The following is an 18,969-nucleotide window of genomic DNA, read 5'->3' as shown; positions in this document are numbered from 1 at the left end:
GAAGACGATGAAGTAAAGATGAACCCAAGTGCAGTTTATTTACATAAGTGATCTCCAAAACCTGAATCCAAACCATAACAGACTTGACTTGACAAACACAATACCTGACAAAGGACAATGGTAAACATGAGGGCTTAAATACATGGACAAGGGGTAAAACAAAGATGAGGGAAGCAATGAACAGACAGAACTGATAACAAGATAATCAAACAATAAACCAATGAAGAGACACATGAACATGGATGGAAAACATGAAATCACATGACAAGGGAACCACATGACATGAAACAGGAACTAAACTTTCAAAATAAAAGACACGAAATACATGAACCAACAGAATAAACATGACATATCCCCCCCACTAAGGGGCGGCTTCCGACGCCCCAACACATGAACAAAACAAAAAAACAGCATAATTTTCAAACTTCAATAGGGAGTTGGGGGGGGGTCTTGATGCATGGCTTGGTAGGGCGTGGAGCATGGGATCAGGGCGGAGCCAGTGGGGGGTGGAGCCATGAGAGGCTCGAGGTGCAGAGCCATGTAGAACTGGATACCCGGAGAGTAGTCGAAGACTCGAAGGGCCAGGGTGGAGCCGGAGGCAGGGAGGACCAAGGTGGCACCGGAGGCTCGGAGGAGCAAGGCGGAGCTGGGGGATCGGAAGTCTGAGGCGGAGCCGGTGGGACTGAGGACCAAGGTGGAGCCATAGGGAAGGAGGTCCCCGGTGGAGCTGATGGATCGGAGGGACAAGGCATAGCCAGAGGATCGAGCCAGGTGACTGACTGACCAAGGCGGAGCTGGAGGGACGAGGGACCCTGGTAAAGCCAACAAGCTGAAGGACCGCAGTGGAGCCGAGGGAACGTAGAGCTGAGGTGATGTCGAGGGATCGACAGGCAAAGGCGGAGTCCAGGGCTCGGAGGGTCTAGGCAGGGTTGGAGGGTCGAAAGTTCCCCTTGCCTGATAAGGAGAACTAAGGGTGGGTACAAGGGTGGGAACCATCTCCATGTCCAATAGCTCAGATGTGGTTATGACATGGCGTGGCTGTGACGTGGCATGGAGCAGGCTCAGGGGAGCAGACTCAGGCGTGGCTGTGACATGGCATGGAGCAGGCTCAGGCTTGGCTCGTCGACCATGATGTGGGACTCCGGCTCATCGACCATGACGTGGGACTCCGGCTCGTCGACCATGAGGGCTATTTCATTAAAGTCCACCCGGCAGGCCAGAGTGCAGAAGTCCTCCACATAATCCTCTAGGGGACAACTCCCTTGATGTAGGCATAGGAGTTGGACCGCTAGGTTCATATTGTGTAGTTCAGGTATTCTGTAACGTTGGTTGCTGGCACTGGCAATGACGATGATGAAGACAATGAAGTAAAGATGAACCCAAGTGCAGTTTATTTACATAAGTGATCGCCAAAACGTGAATCCAAACCATAACAGACTAGACTAGACTAGACTAGACTAGACTAGACTAGACTTGACTTGACTTGACTTGACTTGACAAAAGGACAATGGTAAACATGAGGGCTTAAATACATGGACAAGGGGTAAAACAAAGATGAGGGAACCAATGAACAGACAGAACTGATAACAAGATAATCAAACAATAAACCAATGAAAACAAGACACATGAACATGGATGGAAAACATGAAATCACATGACAAGGGAACCACATGACATGAAACAGGAACTAAACTTTCAAAATAAAAGACAATACATGAACTAACAGAATAAACATGACAGTCAAGCTCAACAACTTAACCCTGTCACATGAAATTAAGATATTATATCAGTGCTTTTCAAAATTATATTTTAATCCATATAAATATGGCCCGGAACAGTGACCATTTTGAGCAACAACCAAAAACCAAAAACAAAAAAACATAACCCTGTCACACACAACACTGTCACATTTCTTCACTGTCAGCCTATGACGGGGTTGAGTAATTTACTACATTTATGAATATTGTAACAATAATATGAAAAAGCCTATTCAGTATATTATACATTATAAATTCTATTTACTTCAATGAAACATGGTGTTAAAAATATGTGGGTGCAAGTAGATTTGTGATAGGGTTGAGACAAAGTGGCAATATAAGATAATTAAATTGGTAACACAATTAACTTTTTATTCCACTTTGCTGAGCGCAGACTGACATGTTAAAGGGATAGTTCACCCAAAAATGAAAATTCTCTCATCATCATACACATCTTGCCATCCCAGATGTGTACGACTTTCTTTTCTTCTGCTGAACACAAAGATTTTTATAAGAATATTTCAGCTCTGTAGGTCCATACAATGCAGGTCAACAGGGTCAGAACTTTGAAGCTCAAAAAGCACATAAATGCAGCATAAAAGTAATCCATACAACCCCAGTGGTTAAATCCATGTCTTAAGAAGTGATATGTAACAGATTTATCTCCTCCCTGACCAGTAGGTGGTGATATACATGAAGAAAACAAATCGCCAAAAAGAAGAACTCTTAGGAGAGAAGAACGCTTAGGAAAGTGAAAGTGGAGATTTATAGTAAAAAAACAAATTATCTGTTTCTCTCCCACACTTATCAGATCTCTTCTGAAGACATGGATTTAACCACTGGAGTCTTATGGATTACTTTTATGCTGCCTTTATGTGATTTTTGGAACTTCAAAGTTTTGGGCCCTGTTGACTGAAATATTCTTCTAAAAACCTTCATTTGTGTTCTGCAGAAGAAAGAAAGTCATACATATCTGGGATGGCATGAGGGTGAGTAAATTATGAGAATTTCCATTTTTAGGTGAACCATGCCTTTAAAGGGCTAGCATTAAATAATAGTGGTTTTAGTTAAAAATCTGAATTTAAATTTTTTTAACAAAAATAATGAGACCACAGGCACACAATTTGCCTCTTTGTAGCTTCATTACATAAAAATGGGAAAACTGTCATAAATGTTATATTTGTAGTCATTGCCCCCCTGTATTTGCCTCGAGCCCCCTAGAAACTTCTGATGCCCCCACCCTGACTGACAGTGTAACGATCAAGGGGCACTCTGCCCCCCCTGATGGCGAAACGATCAACATTGCCCCTTCTAAACATACAAGTGCCCCACCAAATATCACATCCTAGTTCCGGCTCTGTCCAAAAGTAGAAAATTATTCAACTTGACAACAGTGTCTTGCATTCAGTTGTGTTTGTGTGTGTTATCCATTGACACTAATCAAGTCAAGCACAGGTTACTGTATCTCACCCACACTGTGTGTGTAATTTAGCTGCGTATGGTTTTTCACACCCACTAATATTAAAGGACAGATCTGAGTTGCCGGCTTTACCCTTGGTTACAAACCCCTCACACCTGCGTCATTACGGTTGGGAACAGCCCTGTAGGGCAAAACACACACATTAATTTCCCTGAAATGCTCTAAAATTATGTGTCAGACAGCATGGCTCTCACATTCACAACACCACACATTAAGATAAACAGAGATCAAACTTTCTTTATTAAAAGAGAATATTTGAGGTAGTTGAAGATGGTATGTTAATAGCATGTACGGGAGTGAATATTTTATAATATTATTAATTTAGCCTACTTTAAACAGGTGGTAATAAGATGAGGTTAATTTTATACAGTATGCAGTATGTATATGTATGTGTATGATGAATCCTAAAAAGATTCTTGAAGCAGCTAAGGCAGCATAAACTCTACATACTGCATGTGACTACATATGGTTGTTGATGAGTTAGTAAACATCGCCTGTCAATCTAGTTATAATAAAAAACATTAACCCTTTCAGAAAATTACAATTCTTTCCTGCTCATCTGAAATGCCTGTCTATTTTCCTCACCCTAAAAAAAAAACAACCAATCATTTCTATGGACGCCTTTAACATCTTCACTGACTCCATATATGATATATGTGACATATTTCATGTTTTCTAAATTCATACTAAAGTATTGTGTGTGTAACTATGGAGGACCAGGACTACCAAAAAAATTTTTTTTAATAAAAAAATAAATAATTATAACTTTAAAGAAATGTAAAAAAGGAAAAAAGTATACATATAAATAAATAAATCAATAAATGTTAAAATCGGACATAAATGAGTATTTATACATGTATTTCCTTATATACGTATTATTATATTTATTTATTTCCATATTAATGTATTTCCACTAGTGCTGTCAGTCGATTAAATTAATCGCATAATTTGTTTTGTTAATCGCAAATTTTAAAAGTGCTGAAATTTGACAGTAAATATACTTCTTTTCTTGTCAAAATTAATTTATGTCCATCTTAGGAAAGAAAAGAAAACAATATGTAGCAATATAATGCTTTATTAACATTTTCTAAACAAAGCTTTCCACAATATAAACATAGAAATGCACTAAAACATCACCAATTCAAGTAATATTAAACATTTCCCAAAGTCTAAGTGGGAGTTTGACTAATTAAAAGAACTAGTCCCCACATAGGTTGCATATTCATTGCAATGGGAATTAACTATCTTAAACTCTCTTCACAATATTAATCTGCTGATAGACTGTGGCTTTCCACTTTATTACAGCAATCGTGAAGCTGCATTCATGATTTGCATCAAGCGCAGCTTTGAACTCCACATTAAAGCGCTTGTACACAAAGACGTCTCATTCTGCATTTTGGTGATCGTTTAGATTTGGTGTTCTGTGTTAATTAAAACATGCCTTACATAGGCTGAAAAATACTTGATTTCTATCACAAGTCCCATCTGTGCTTGTTTTGTACATCAAATGGTGTTAAGAGGTCTAATCACTTTATTACTGACAGGGAAGTACTGTCAGAGGTTCTTTTATTTACTGAGATAACAACCTCCACAGCTCTATCATTGGGGAGAGCGTAACGTCAACTAGCATGTTATGACGGTACCGCCATAGAATGTCTATGGCACCGCCGCGTTATGCTATTTTATGCGTGGCTCGTAGGCTTTCCTTGGTAGAAGGGTTCTGGCGCTGTGGCGTGTGCATCAGTGTAATGACTCCGGGTGGACACATTACAAAGGTTCTGCCATTCGCACCAGTGTTTATGCTGTATTAATGGTAAATGCGTTAATCGCGATTAAGAAAAATTAGCGCGTTAAACTTTTTTCATTAATTGCATGCGATAACGCATTCATTCCGACAGCTCTAATTTCCACATGTATTTATTTATTAATTTATTTTTTTCTACATTTAATAATTTTTACATTGTTTATTTATATATTATAAATTGTTTATTGTTTACAGAAACTCAACTTCAACAAATCTGATAACAGACACTTTGATATGACAAAAAGCAGCGCGTGCACGTGAAATGATCCAGTATCCAATTTTATGCAAACGGGCAGATGTTGGCGATAGAAGCTTGCCTTCATTCAGGGCCAGTGTCGTAATCAAATGAGTCCGCCAGTGAAAATGGCTCCGCATCTGACGTCATAGCGATTCCATTGGCTAATAAAACTTTTAATGAGTACTATATTCACTGCCTGAGCAAAAATCCTACAAAATCCTTTGATGATGTATGTCAATATAACTTTGTAAATACAACATTTAATGACTTTTAGATAATAAGTTATGTTATTATGTAATATGCTATTATTTTAGATAATATGCGTTAACGCATGCAATTAATTAATAAAGTTTAACGCGCTAATTTTTCTTAATCGCGATTAATGCATTTACCGTTAATACAGCATAAACACTGGTGTGACGGGCAGAACCTTTGTAATGCGTCCGCCCGGAGTCACTACACTGATGCACACGCCACAGCGCCAGAACCCTTCTACCAAGAGAGACTACGAGCCAAGCATAAAATAGCATAACGCGGCAGCGCCATAGACATCCTATGGTGGTACCGTCATAACAAATAAATAAATGTATAAATAAATAAATATGGAAATAAATTAATGTATAAATAAATAAATATGGAAATATATAAATGTAGAAAAAATCAATCAGGAAATAAATACATGTCGAAGTACATTCATGTGGAAATATATACAATAATACATAAATAAGGAAATAAATAAGTAATAAATACTCATTTATGTCACATTTTAACATTTATATATATATATATATATATATATATATATATATATATATATATATATATATATATATATATATATACATAATTTTTTTTGAATTTTTAACATTTCTTAAAAGGTTTATTTATTTATTTTGTATTTTGGCAGTCCAGGTCCTCCATAGTTAACAGACCTACAGACCGAAATTGCACATGTTGTCAGCCACTGAGTGTGTCTTGTGAGACACAAAGTTTTATTCCTGCAGGGGGCGCTTGACGCTCTGAAAGCCAAATCCTCCATGCATCCACTTTTAAATCTCAGAAAGTGTTATATCCCTTTAGAGACATTTTATATTGAATAGTTATTTTTTAATAAAAATTGATAATTGCAAGGATTCGTACCTGTGAATGGAAATCCGCCTCAGCAATATTTATAAAAGAATTTTTAAAATGCCTCATTCAGTAATAATAAACGACTGTGATTTGCCCATCCTGGTCTGCGCTGAGAAAACTAAAATGTACCACGTGACACCGCCATCTACGCTAGAGGGGGATTGCGTGACACTCGTTGGACTTCAGTTTTTTGTCTGATTATGGCAGACTCACAGTTACGTAATTACAAGGTATCTCATACTGAATTATTTTCAGCATTGATATATGTATATTAAAAAAAAGGACAGATGCATGATTGGGAGGGACAAATTATCCTCTTCACAGCAATGGGGTTCCTCCCCCAAATCTACAACAATGGTTATAATAAATGAGAAAATGTATCTAAAAATGTACTTTGAATTACGAAATAATTCAACAGTCACAGATCAGTTTTAATTGACACTTAATTATTTAATAAATTAATTAAAAAATGGAGATTTCTCATAGACAACTATTGTATGTTTTAGAAGACATGGTGTTAGAAGACTTAACTGAACAGAAATGCGATAGTAACAGAAATATGTTTAAAAAGGGATGAATAATTCCACAGAGTACAGATTCATAATGAATTATGAGAAATTAAGCATCACCTCACTTCTGGTTGACCTGCATGCTTGGCCTGATGATTTGATTTATTATTTTTTATAAAAGCGTGGGTGAGGTGTGTATTGTGTTTGTACATGTGTGTATGGGTGTGTGTGTGCACGTTTTAAGGGGGTGTCAGTGACGTAGATCCTTAAGGCATAAAGTCATTGCTCGTTATAGGTCAGAGGTTGAGAAGTGAGCTAATTGATTAATTTAAAGTGAAAAAATGCGTCATTCATTCAATGTGTGACAAAGTGTCAACTTGAAGGCCGCAGATGACAAACACTGTGTCACGTACACATTTTACACACAACCATGAAGACATCAATCATCTCCACACAAGAAAATTGTCCTTTTTATTGTATGTTTTTGTTTGTATTTTTTGTGTGTTTTATGATTTTTTTATGTGTATTATATAATTTTTTTTGTGTCACCACAAATCCGCAGAAATGTAAACATTCAAAACTTTTATTAGTGTCCCAAAATGTCCGTGTCCAAAGCTGACTGAAGTGAATCTAAGATATTTCTGTGCTATAAGTCCAGAAAATCATGGGTATTATCCTCCACGGGACCTTATCTTATTTATTTCTAATTAAATTCCTCCCAGTTGGTGCAATTGTGTTTAAGAACACAATTTATTGTAGAAATACTACTGTAAAATATACTGTGAAAGTCATGCAACTAGTAGCCAGGAATTTACTGTAAACTCACACTAAAAAAATTTTCAGTGCACAGATGTCGGTATTTTACAGTCAGTTTTACAGAATTTTTTTTTTTACAGTATATTTGATCATTTTAACCCTCGTATCATGTTAAAAAATGGGTACATCATCCTAATAGCGGTCAAATTGACCCTAATTGGTTACAATGCAAGTCACCAAAAATCACACTATGAAAAACAGTGAAGAATCAGGTAAGACAGAAAACATTTATTGTGGTCTGTCAGAGACTGAAAAAAGATGAAAGATTTAAACTATATTTAATCCTCATTATGTTGGAAACAAAATTTTGTATGTTATGTTAAAGACAAATTGACTCAAACAGTTTAAATACAATTAAAAACAGCAATGAACCAGGTTAAAACAGAAAACATGTAATTTTATGACTTGTAACAGATAAAACAATTTGTTTTTAAATATTAAATAAATTAAATTAAATTCAATAAAAGAACATATGATAAAACTAATTTTTTTTAACCACTCCACAGATTTCAAATTAGCAAACTATAGTTTTGGCATTTAGGATATCTACTTTGTGCATGACACGAGTAATTTTTCCAACATTATTTACAGACAGATTGTTTCACTTTTAATTGACTACATCACAATTCCAGTGGGTCAGAAATTTACATAAACTAAGTTAACTGTGCCTTTAAGCAGCTTGGAAAATTCCAGAAAATGATGTCAAGCCTTTAGACAATTAGCTAATTAGCTTCTGATAGGAGGTGTACTGAATTGGAGGTGTACCTGTGGATGTATTTTAAGGCCTACCTTCAAACTCAGTGCCTCTTTGCTTGACATCATGGGAAAATCAAAATAAATCAGCCAAGACCTCAGAAAAATAAAACGTGGACCTCCACAAGTCTGATTCATCCTTGGGAGAAATTTCCAAATGCCTGAAGGTACCACGTTCATCTGTACAAACAATAGTATGCAAGTATAAACACCATGGGACCACGCATTCTGTCTCGTAGAGATAAACGTAGTTTGGTGCGAAAAGTGCAAATCTATCCCAGAACAACAGCAAAGGACCTTGTGAAGATGCTGGAGGAAACAGGTAGACAAGTATCTATATCCACAGTAAAACGAGTCCTATATTGAAATAACCATAAAGGCTGCTCAGCAAGGAAGAAGCCAATGCTCCAAAATCACCATAAAAAAGCCAGAATACAGTTTGCGTGTGCACATGGGGACAAAGATCTTACTTTTTGGAGAAATGTCCTCTGGTCTGATGAAACAAAAATTGAACTGTTTGGCCATAATGACCATCGTTATGTTTGGAGGAAAAAGTGTGGGGCTTGCAAACCGAAGAACACCATCCCAACCGTGAAGCATGTGGGTGGCAGCATCATGTTGTGGGGGTGCTTTGCTGCAGGAGGGACTGGTGCACTTCACAAAATAGATCACATCATGAGGAAGGAAAATTATATGGATATATTGAAGCAACATCTCAAGACATCAGCCAGGAAGTTAAAGCTCGGTCACAAATGGGTCTTCCAGTTGGACAATGACCCCAAGCATACCTCCAAAGTTGGGGCAAAATGGCTTAAGGACTACAAAGTCAAGGTATTGGAGTGGCCATCACAAAGCCCTGACCTCAATCTGATATAAAATTTGTGGGCAGAACTGAAAAAGCGTGTGTGAGCAAGGAGGCCTACAAACCTGACTCAGTTACACCAGTTCTGTCTGGAGGAATGGGCCAAAATATCAGCAACTTATTGTGAGAAGCTTGTGGAAGGCTACCCAAAACATTTCACCTAAGTTAAACAATTTCAAGGCAATGCTACCAAATACTAACAAAGTGTATGTAAACTTCTGACCCACTGGGAATGTGATGAAAGAAATAAAAGCTGAAATAAATCATTCTCTCTACTATTATTCTGACATTTCACATTCTTAAAATAAAGTAGTGATCCTAACTGACCTAAGACAGGGAATGTTTTCTACGATTAAATGTCAGGAATTGTGAAAAACTGAGTTTAAATGTATTTGGCTAAGGTGTATGTAATCTTCTGACTTCAGCTGTATATACAGACTTTCCACAACACATTAGGATGTTTAAACTTTGCATGCATGTTCATGACCATGTTAATGAGGAAAATCACAACATTTCAAGGAGGAAAATATAGGTTAATTAGTATTTCAGATAGCTCAAAAATGCCAATGAGAGCTCATTTTACCATCTGTGTCTGACAAAGTCTTTTGCAGTACTGACAAGAAGTGTATATGCTCTTATTTACCTTCACAGGACAGTGAGAAACCAACATAACAACATATTCCAAAGAAGTTTTTACGTTTTGGGTCTGTGCAACTGCCTTCAAACATGAAAGTAGATCATAATCATAATAGAAATGATGTACGCACATTCCACAACACATCAGTGTGTCCACACTTTGTATGCATGTTCATGGCCTTAAAGGGACAGTTCACACAAAAATTCAAATTCACTCATCATTTACTCACCCTCATGCCATCCCAGATGTGTAAGACTTTCTTTCTGCTGATGAACACAATCGAAGATTTTTAGAAGAATATCTCAGCTCTGTAGGTCCATACAATGCAAGTGAATGGTGGACAGAACTTTGAAGCTCCAAAAAGCATATAACGGCAGCATAAAAGTAATCCATACGACTCCAGTAGTTAAATCCAGGTCTTTAGAAGCGATAGAATAGGTGTTGGTGAGAAACAAAACAATATTTAAGTCTTTTTTTTACTATAAATCTCCATTTTCACGTTCACATTCTGGGGATTGGTCTCCTGCGTGACTGATTACAGCTACAGCAAATCGCGTTCTTATTGATTACAGTAATTACATTCACCAACAAAAAGCTAAGACCTCCTATTACTTTCTGCAATTAAAGCAACGGTCTCTTCTAAATATATGTTTTCAATGTTTATTATTGTGCACCTCTTCTGCTTTCTTGCATGGCAAACTTGTAAAATCGTCCCTTCGTGAAGCTTTATCATATTGGGCAAAGCGCCGCTTGATGCTGAGCGAGCGTTGACGCCCCGACACAAGTCATGTGAAAGGCGCGTGACGAAAGGACATTATTGAAACTCATAATAATTATTATAGCCTATTATTGTTGTCTTTTCTGATAAAATGCATGCTAAACAGTTTAAAAACTGTAGAAATATATGCTTAAACATTCTAATAAAGTCAGTAGATTTGTAGACATGCAAATTTTAATCAAGTAGAAGTTAAGGACTTATTGAAACTCATTACTTTTTTATTAGAGTATTACTGTTGTCTTTTTGGATGAGAAGTCATGCTCGGCCATTCACAAACTAAAGGAAAATGTGGATAAATCTGCCTTGTTCTTATAATGCTCACACATTATAAAGTCTCTTGGTAGATTTCGGTCATGAACGACTCAAACTGATTCAATGACTCAGTCATAGCACATAGGATGCTCATTTAGCCACTTAGTGGCATCTCTAGAAGTGGTCACTAAACTAATCAGTACATAAAACTGAACAAATTTGTTAAGCAGAAGCAAGCAACACCAAAATACCCATTATTTTTGCAGCCAATTCTGCACAATTGTGCAGTTAATTTGCAATACTCGAATCATTAAAATAGCTGGAATTGGTGATTTTAGCTAACATGTTCGTGGACCAGTGAATGTCTCACCTCTTTTTGCCCCCCATGAGTTTGCATCCCTCTTATGGATTACTTTTATGCTGCCTTCATGTGATTTTTGGAGCTTCAAAGTTTTGTCCACCATTCACTTGCATTGTATGGACCTACAGAGCTGAGATATTCTTCTAAACATCTTCGTTTGTGTTCTGCTGAAGAACAAAAGTCATACACATCTGGAATGGCATGAGGGTGAGTAAATGATCAAAGAATTTTCATTATTTTTGGGTGTGAGGAAAACTGTCGGCCATCTTTGGAACGCTCCCGGTAGGCTGTTTCCAGTCAAGACAGTGCAGCTACTTTCTACTTGAATGAGAAAAGACTGAAATCACCTAAACGGTTGGTCAACTTTACGATCAAAGAACATATTTCAAATCGGCAGTAAAATCTGACAACACTGGTATCATAAATTGTGCTTCTTTACCTCAGATTATGTTTAAAAAACGAAAATTGCTCGGCTTGTATAACTAATGCGCATGCGCGTTGTCGAGTTGATTGACAGGCGATGTCAGTATCTAAAAGGAGATTGGCTATTTTACCTGTAAGGCGGGACTTCCTTTCTACATCCGTTGACCGTTGGGCGTTCCAATTTCTCCCATTCATTTTAACAGAAGTGGCTCGTCTCTGATAAATATTCTATGGAACAACATAGGTTAACCAGTATTTCAGTAAACTCAAAAATAGAAATGGGTCAAATTGACCCGCAAAATCTGTGAAATGTTTAACTTGAAAATCTATGTATTTGACTACACAAAACATTTGTAACAGTGTTATTAATTAACCTAAATTCCCCTTATGTAAGACCAGTTTACGTGAGGTGTTGGAGTGGTAATGGGTGACGGCATGAGCTCGAGCCCTCGGGGGCAAACAAGAGTAAGACAAAACGAGCTGCCGAACCACGCAAACCATCTCTCAAGGAGCTGGTCTTACTGGGGAGTTAGTTAACCGTCCGTGGAATGTAATTTATGGGAAATAGGACACTGTTTTTGCTCCTCACAAGCTCTTTTCTTGCAAATATACTTGCAAACTTTTTACACAGTAATTTACGCAAAAGGACACGTCAATAAACTTAAGTTTCTTCTGTTAACAACACTAACGTTCGCTTTAGAAGAACTTTTTATTGACGTGAATGGAAATGAAGGTGTCTCGTGCGCTCATGCTCTGCCTGTCAATCACTGTTCACCACGCGCTACGTCAGCAGCGTCAGCTACGCATGCGCCCTTCGCCAAGCGACCACCTGCCAATTCCGGACCTACACGAGGACCCCGACCCGGCGTTCGAACCGGGGGAAAGGGATTTGGCGCCACGGTTGCTTCGGCGGAAACTCGGCAGCGGGTTTGACCCCCTCTACTCCTCCATCGGTCCACCGGTGACGCGGGGTAACGGGACCGAAATCACGCGAGAGGACGAGATCAGTCTCTCCGGACCGGTGCCTCGTGAATTTCTGGAGCTTGATCTCGTGGAGCTCAAAGCGGGACCGAAGACGCTTAGCAGGGTTCGGCGGTGGTTGTGGGCGTACACCCGGTGCCCAGTGCTGTCGGTGTGGAAAGATCTGGGCGTCCGTTTCTGGCCGCGATACGTCAAAGAGGGACATTGCTCGAACGAACGCTCGTGTTCGCTACCGGAGGGGATGTTTTGCAGACCGGTGGAGTCGGTGAGCGTCGCGCTCCTCCGGTGGCACTGCCACAGCTCTCGCGCGCTCAAGCGTTGCGCGTGGATACGCGCGCACTACCCGGTGATTTCACAGTGCGGGTGCGCGTGCTAAAGTTTTGGATGGCTTATGGTATTTAAAAAAAAAGAAAAGAAAAAGTAAATCTCACGAAATCCAAAAGAAAGAAATTCTATCATACATGAAGAAAATTAAGCATATTTTAGTACCAATAAGATTTCTTGCGTGATTTTATTTTCATCACTATTGAGGTTTTGTAATCCCTACTTTTCTCAGAGATGATTGTTATTAAATTCTTATTACTGTGATACAAGTATATATATATATATATTGAGTGAATGACTTTCTTTTTTATTTAAATTGGCATGAAGGCAGTACAACAGGTAGTATTAGAACTTTATTAATATCCTAATAATATTTGTATTTAAAATTATTGTCTTCAAATTACAATAACGAGATTACTATTATTATTATTATTGCATTACAGTTATTAAAATAAGAATTAGGAGCAAAATGTGCTTTAATGACAATAATGTGACAGCGCAAAAAAGGTCCTAAAATGGGCTTAAACCTCTTTAATTTCTTTATTTTGATTTAGGAAAAATATGTATATTGACTTTAAACCATGGAATCATGAACATAAATAAGAAATTAAACATTATTTTTGTGCTTCTGTGGCTGCATGTGAAGTTGTTTAATTTATCTGTGAGCATGTCAAAATGAAAGAAAATGTTTGATGAAGAAAGAAAAACAATAAAAGTGCTGATGACTTCACAAAGTTTTGCATTTGTCATTTTACTGTAAAATACATTTGGCTTTTCTGTCTATCTATATATACCATCTGTCTGTCTATCTGTCTGTCCGTCTATCTATCTATCTATCTATCTATCTATCTATCTGTCTGTCAATCATCTGTCCATCATCCATCTATCTACCATCTGTCTGTCTTTCATCCACTCATCTATCTATCTATATCATCCATCTATCTATCTATCTATCCATCCATCCATCCATACATCTATCTAAATCATCCATCTGTCTATCTATCCATCATCCATCCATCCATCTATCTGTCTGTCTGTCTGTATGTCTATCTATCATCATCCATCTATCTGTCTGTCTATCATCCATCCATAATCTATCTATCTATCTATCTAAATCATCCATCTGTCTATCTATCCATCATCCATCCAACCATCCATCCATCCATCAATCTATCTATCTATCTATCTAAATTATCCATCTGTCTATCCATCATACATCCATCTGTCTGTCTGTCTGTCTGTCTGTATGTCTATATATCATCATCCATCTATCATCTATCCATCGTCCATCTATCTGTTTGTCTATCATCCATCCATAATCTATCTATCTATCTATCTACCATCCATCTATCTGAATCATCCATCTGTCTATCCATCATCCATCCATCCATCTGTCTGTCTGTCTGTATGTCTATCTATCCATCATCCATCCATCCATCTATCTGTCTGTATGTCTATCATCATCCATCTATCTGTCTGTCTATCATCCATCCATCCATCTATCTAAATCATCCGTCTGTCTGTATGTCTATCCATCTATCATCTATCCATCCATCCATCTATCTGTCTGTCTATCATCCATCCATAATCTATCTAGCTATCTGTCATCTATCTATCTATCTATCATCCATCCATCCATCCATCTAAATCATCCGTCTGTCTATCTATCCATCATCCATCTGTCTGTCTGTATGTCTATCCATCTATCCATCGTCCATCTATCTGTCTATTATCCATCCATAATCTATCTATCTATCTATCTATCTATCTATCTGTCTGTCTGTCTGTCTATATCTGCACATATATAAAATGCATAGTATAATAACGTTTTTGTGAAAACTTGTGTTTGTTTTGTACATTTGTGAGATTGTTTATGACTGTTTACTCTCTCACTTCTTTTTACATTTAATGTTTTTCTCTCTGTTTCCCTCTCTTCCGCCACATCTGTTTTTCACCTCTTCTTTTGCTGTCAGTTCTCATTCAACCATCTGTGTGTGTGCATCAATATTTTTTTTTCTCTGATGTTTCAGGATGAACACAACATCAAAGACCGTTGAGGAAGGTAAAATACGAGGGGGACATTGGTAAAAATAAAACACATTATATATATATATATATATATATAATCAAAATATACTTTGGGCTTAAGACCGAAAGTTTGAGAGTGCCTCATTAATGGAGCAAATCTAATTCTGCTATGAGTCAATGAAAATTATTCTATGACACTTTTTTTTTTCTCAAAAGAGATTTGTTAAACCTAATGATAAACTTAAGATTGCATATTTACAGTAAACAGTTGTCATGCATATTAGAAAACACTTTTTGACGCATGAATTGCTTACTTCCAGACATAAAGCATAGCTGTAGTTTGTAATTTAGATACTGTATCTGATAATTTCATTTTCATTAAAAGAATGAGTTTTATAGAATGTAAGTATATCTAAAGACACTTAATTTGAATCTGGTAAGACACTTGAATATTCCAGGTTCAAGTTAAGCTCAATCGACAGCATTTGTGGCATTATGTTGATTAACACAAAAATCAATTTCAACTCGACAAAAATGGAGGTTGCATAAAAATGGCACTTACAGTGGAAGTGAATGGGGCCAATTTTTGGAGGGTCTAAAAGGCAGAAATGTGAAGCTTATAATTTGATAAAAGCACTTACATAATTCTTCTGTTAAAACGTATGTATTATTTGAGCTGTAAAGTTGTTTAAATCATTATTTTTGTGGTATTACAGGGTTTACGCATTAGGTTGTCATGGTAACAATGTTGTAAAATTGCATATAACTTTGCTCAGAGATTTTATCACACTAAAATCATGTAAAGATGTATATTGTTTATGTCTTGTGGCTATACTTTTGAAACAGTGACTATTTTAACATTTATGGATTGGCCCCCATTCACTTCCAATGTAAGTGCACTGGAACCTCAATTTTTGCTTTTTTTTTTAAGAAAAATGTATTTTAATTTTTTGGTAATCAGTATTATGCCAAAACTTGTCGAACTTGTAGTTAACCCAGAATATTCCTTTAAGTCTGGTTCAAAATACATTTTAATTAAAATGTTAAAATCATAGAATTCATGCATCTTTTCTTGCATAACAGTGACGTTAGGTGTTTTTCTGGAACATTTGAAATGGTTTAAAATATTTATTGCATTTTTTGTACTTCATATTAATGACAAGTAAAGCCTAAGTATATTAGGTAAGTACATGAAAGGTGCTGTAAGTGATTTTTTTTTAAGGTATTCGAAAAAATGTTTTACTCTCTAAAAGATATTAATGACATAAGTGTCATGAGATATCTCACCGGTCTCTGTGACAGCACTAGACCCTTTAAACAGCAAACAAAAATGTGTCTGCGGACAATGGCACTTTCTGCCTGTCAATTATTTTGCAAGTTGTCATAGTGTAGTTACAGCAAATTATTGAGGCTTGATGCCATTTTTATGCCATGTTGTTCATAACAGTTGTCAGTTGAGGGCGCTATTTTGCTGCTGTTGTTTTAAACAACCATTTCTGCACTCAATAAAGCTCATTTTAGGAGAAAGGTATAGCTGCAGGCATTGCTCCAAAAAGAGGCGTGAGTTCCAAATCGTTATTAAAGATATAGGGAGTCTCAAATCTAACCCTCTCCCTAACTTTATCCGTGAGTGGAAGTGACGGCCCCTTTTGGAGTTGGCGCAACCCCTTTTGGAGTAACCACACCCCCTTTGGAGTAACCCCAGCCTCTTTTTGAGATTCTGCAAAAACATTTTGTTTGTGTTTGACGATGAGATGCAGTCATATGAGAATGTAGAGGCAGCTATCTACAACAATCAAGCCAAAGCCACAGGTGTTCTTGACCTGCATGGTTACCTTACACCTAATGCAATGGGGAAAAAGGAAGGGGTGGGGCCAGAGACACATCAGCATACCCTACAACTGCCTACAAATTTGACAGGTACAGGTGAGTACACATACATACACACATTTTGTGTACCCACACACATAAAAACGACATATTTACATTCTCTGAAGACAATGTACTCATGCAAAACTTGCTGCCACAATGCAAGGGTACTGGTTTTTTAGTGTGTTGCTATGTGGTTGCTAGGGTGTTCTCAAAAGTGCTCACTCCATGTATCTATGATATTATTGTCCCTAGATATGGCTCAGGTACCTTCTTTAATGCAAGTCTATGGGATGTTATTGTGATTCTTCTTGCAGATCGTTATGACAATTTTATTACACAACTTTCTGGAATATTCTGATTGGTCAATTGCGCCATCTAGCGGTCTGATATTTCTAAATAACAACCACACATCAGGGGATAAAGTGATATTTCACTGGTCATCTTTCCTACTTCTTGTAACACACAACAATTTGGATGGTCGGTTGGATGGTTGGTTGGATGGATGGTTGGTTGGTTGGTTGGTTGGACGGTTGGTTGGATGAATGGATGGATGGATGAATGGTTAGTTGGATGGATGGATGGTTGGTTGAATGGTTGCATGGATGGTTGGTTGGTTGGTTGGTTGGTTGGCTGGATGGTTGGTTGGTTGGATGGATGGTTGGTTGGATGGATGGTTGGATGGATGGATGGTTGGTTGGTTGGATGGTTGGATGGATGGATGGATGGTTGGATGGTTGGATGGTTGGTTGGATGGATGGTTGGTTGGATGGATGGATGGATGGTTGGATGGATGGATGGATGGATGGATGGTTGGATGGTTGGTTGGTTGGTTGGTTGGTTGGATGGATGGATGGTTGGTTGGATGGTTGGATGGATGGATGGTTGGTTGGATGGTTGGATGGATGGATGGTTGGTTGGTGGGATGGATGGTTGGTTGGATGGATGGATGGTTGGTTGGATGGATGGATGGATGATGGCTGGATGGATGGTTGGTTGGATGGAAGGATGGATGGATGGATGGTTGTAACAATCAGACATTCAGACATTTGCAAAAATTAAATCGCAATTGTCAAATCACAAAAAGTCCAAATTGAAAGATATAAAGTCAGAATTACTAGAAATAAAGTTGCAGTTACAAGAAATAGTTGCAATTTTGAGAAATAGTCGCAAATTGCGAAAAATAAAGTTGCAATTGAGAAATATAAGCTCATAATTACAAGAAATAAAGTCGCAATTGCAAGAAATAGTTGCAATTTTGAGAAATGAAGTCGCAATTTAGAGATATAAACTCACAATTAAATAATTGCGGGAAATAAAGTTGCAATTATAAACTCATAATTACTATAAATAGTTGCAATTGCAAAAAAAAGTCGCAATTGTAAAAAAATAAGTAACAATTGTGAGATATAATCTTGCAATTACGAGAAATAGTTGCAATTGTGAGAAATAAAGTTGCAATTGAGAGAAATAAACACAATTATAAGAAATAGTCATAATATTTTGGGAGAAATAGTGGAAAATTGTGAGAAAAAGTTGCAATTGAGATAAAAACTCATTATTACGAGAAAGTCACAACTGCAAGAAACAAAGGTGCAATTGAGAGATATAAACTTAATTATGAGAAATAGTCACAACTGCAAAATATAAACTCGCAATTACAAGAAATAGTTTCAATTTTGCGAAATAGTCGCAAATTGCAATTGGGAGATATAAACTCATAATTATGAAAAATAAAGCCACAATAGCATGAAATATAAACTCGCAGAAATAAAGCTGTAATTTTTTTAAAAAGTCACAAATTTAGAGAAATAAATTTGAAATTGAGTGATATAAACTCATAATCACTAAAAATAGTTGCAACTGCAAAAAATCAATTGTGAGATATAATAACACAATTGCAAGAAATAGTCGCAAATTTCGAGAAATAAAGTTGCAATTGAGAGATATAAACTCACAATTAAAA

The 18,969-nt window shown here is 37.1% G+C and overlaps 1 protein-coding gene across 1 annotated transcript; it reads left to right on the top strand.

Annotated features, from left to right (window-relative positions):
* The first annotated feature begins 12,249 nt into the window (after positions 1-12,249).
* Positions 12,250-13,353, top strand: nog5 (noggin 5). Its single transcript, XM_051716439.1, has one exon. The coding sequence runs from the start codon at positions 12,523-12,525 to the stop codon at positions 13,156-13,158; it is 636 nt and encodes a 211-aa protein (XP_051572399.1). The 5' UTR covers positions 12,250-12,522; the 3' UTR covers positions 13,159-13,353.
* The last annotated feature ends 5,616 nt before the right edge of the window (positions 13,354-18,969 follow it).

The sequence above is a fragment of the Myxocyprinus asiaticus genome, chromosome 14, assembly GCF_019703515.2.
Source record: "Myxocyprinus asiaticus isolate MX2 ecotype Aquarium Trade chromosome 14, UBuf_Myxa_2, whole genome shotgun sequence".
In the NCBI taxonomy this organism is placed as follows: Eukaryota; Metazoa; Chordata; class Actinopteri; order Cypriniformes; family Catostomidae; genus Myxocyprinus; species Myxocyprinus asiaticus.
Note: the sequence above shows the minus strand (reverse complement) of the source record. Positions and strands in the feature narration are given on the sequence as shown.